At 37.9% G+C, this 2,500-nt stretch overlaps 1 protein-coding gene across 1 annotated transcript in view; it reads right to left on the bottom strand.

Annotated features, from left to right (window-relative positions):
- Positions 1-685: 685 nt before the first annotated feature.
- Positions 686-2,500, bottom strand: part of LOC138014446 (hexosaminidase D-like) — a 26,223-nt gene continuing 24,408 nt past the window's right edge. Inside the window, exon 16 of the mRNA XM_068861519.1 lies at positions 686-2,217. Coding sequence (XP_068717620.1) covers positions 2,040-2,217 — 178 coding nt within the window. The 3' untranslated portion in view covers positions 686-2,039. The remainder of the gene's footprint in view (positions 2,218-2,500) is intronic.

The following is a 2,500-nucleotide window of genomic DNA, read 5'->3' as shown; positions in this document are numbered from 1 at the left end:
CACAAATGGGTTTATCGGCAACTGAATTTATAAGTCTAATTGACGAATTTGACAGCCGACGTTTCCAGCGGCAACTTATGGTCGTTTCTGATGAGGGACTAACGCTCGAAACGTCAGCTTTCAACTTTATTGTGAACGATTTTTTTAGTTTCTCGGTGTGGTCACATGTCTACAATAGACGTAACAACCAGCTCGAGTTTTCTGGCATTATTGCTCTTAATAGTTCTCCACGGATAGCTCAAGCGAGATAGAAAACTGAACGAATCGGCGTGTGTTATTACGTTATTGCATGCAACCTGAAAAGTCCAATCAACGGATTAGTTATCACTGCCGTCATTCACTGAAGTGAACTGACTTAATGAGTGACATACAGTATCATGATTGGTTGACTTGATATAAATTTTCTCCTCACATGCTCAATACCATTAAACAGACGGGTGACGAGAATAAAGAAATTTATCACCAGGTTTTATATATATATATATATCACCAAATTCTCACAACTGACATAAAAGGTAATGTATGCGAGTCTGTATGGAAAATTAAACAATTGCCAGTTGACGCAGCAAAATGATTCCATGATTAGAAGTAGTAACAAGCGAAGTTGATCTTCAGATGCGGCATATTTATAAATCGCGCAAGATGTAATATGTACGTCTTTCGAACAAATAAAACAAAGCCTTCATCAAATTTAAGTTCTTTTTTATTAAATTGAATGAAAACCATTCGATTTTAATCAAAGTTGCCATTTCCTGCAATAGCACCGGCAAGATTTCTTTAACTGGTTGAGTTTATTTACAGTCGCTTGCTCTTTCACTGCAATTAGTAGCGCCAAATTTTGGTCGTGTTCTTTTAGAATCAACGGTTTAAACATTCAGTCGAGGCTTCTTTAAATATATTCAAATCGACAACCCGTGGGCTATATATGTATATATCTCTAAAATATAAGACTACGACTAGTTTTCCATTCTGTGCACCAACACTTGAGGCAATACGGGTGCAATGTAAGCGGAAACTTCGTGGTGATCGTGGTCCGCTGAGCCTGGAGGCTATCGATCAGCGGTACTAAACAGATTTCAATGACGTCATGTATGCTACAATATTTTATCCAACCCAAAATATACGACCGAATGCTCCTAACCATAGTTAGTAGAGGAGAAACTGTGTCGAGGGCTTTACAGCCGAACACAAGCTCAGAGAACCACAGGAAGATCGGAGTTTAGCGATCAATCTAAGTCAGATTCCTGTCTTTTTATTGGTAAAACAGTTGGTAATCTACTAAAACAAACTACTTTCTTGCAAACTATATATTGTGTGCCGTTTCACGGTTATATATACACACAACATGCACACTCACACAAGGCACACGACGAGTGGCTTTTAGTTTATAATATCGAGATCGCACACGTTTTTAAACCTGTTCGGTCACAAATTGGGTTAAAAAAAACAGATTTTCTGCACTAAAACTATTCACTGCCGCTGAAAATTGCTCTTGTAAAAATTCATCCTCTTCCAAGACATCCAAATGATCTCCAAGTATCGTAAGGCCATCTACTTCGTCCTCCATTTTGTTTACAATGTGTACAGGGTCAGTGTCACGTGATATGCAGGCTCAACATCAGACACAAAGCTATTGTTTCGCTCTTTGAAGTTCGCCGGTTTTCATAACCAGTCTCCTCTACTAACTATGGCCTAACAGCCTATCAAAACCCCCGATAAAACGTCACGTGCATGAGCTTCTATATCCTGATAAAACAGTCCTTGTTAGTATTCTTTATATAAAGAATACTAATAGGGCATAGCTCGTTTTTTCTGATATGCTAATTTTCTTTTCACAATTTGAACCATTGTTCTGAGGGACACGCTTTTTGTAGAATGTTTTTGAAGTCGTTCAAAAAACTCATCACGTGTTTTATCGGGTCTAAAAACACTTGGCTATGACTCGCTGCTGCTCGTTTTTTAAACATTACAAAATCGTTCTTCTGCGCCTATTTAAAATTTTATGTTAATAACTTGCTCCCTTTTATCTTTTCATATTTTCATTTGCTAGAAGCAGCAAACTTTTTCAGCGCTTCCATTTCTGTTTTCTTGCTTTCCAAATGGTGAATACTGTTATCTATTTTGTCCTTCACCCATTCCTGTACCACAAGATCATCGTAAACTGGAGACAATACTGTTCCTGCCTCGTTCCTTAATTCTTTCAGAATCTGTAATGCACTGAAACGGAATGCAAAGGAAAATAGTTCACTAAAGTCATGGCTAATTTTCCCAGCGTAACCTTAAGGACGTTCGCGCCCAAAATGTTCCCACGTACAGACTTTTTTTTTAAACTTGCCACGCAGAAAGGTAATGATCTGCTTTTGCCAAGAAGACAAAAAAAAAAATGGCGGGTCACCGTGCTCGTTTTCGTTATTTTAAGACGATCTTAGCTTACAACTGTCAGCAATAAAAAAGCTACATTAGGGAAATTTAGATCAGGTAAACGTACTCAATTCAACAT

The sequence above is a fragment of the Montipora capricornis genome, chromosome 8 (genome assembly GCF_036669925.1).
Source record: "Montipora capricornis isolate CH-2021 chromosome 8, ASM3666992v2, whole genome shotgun sequence".
Lineage (NCBI taxonomy): Eukaryota > Metazoa > Cnidaria > Anthozoa > Scleractinia > Acroporidae > Montipora > Montipora capricornis.
The sequence above is the reverse complement of the archived record's forward strand: the minus strand, read 5'-3'. Positions and strand labels throughout refer to the sequence as shown.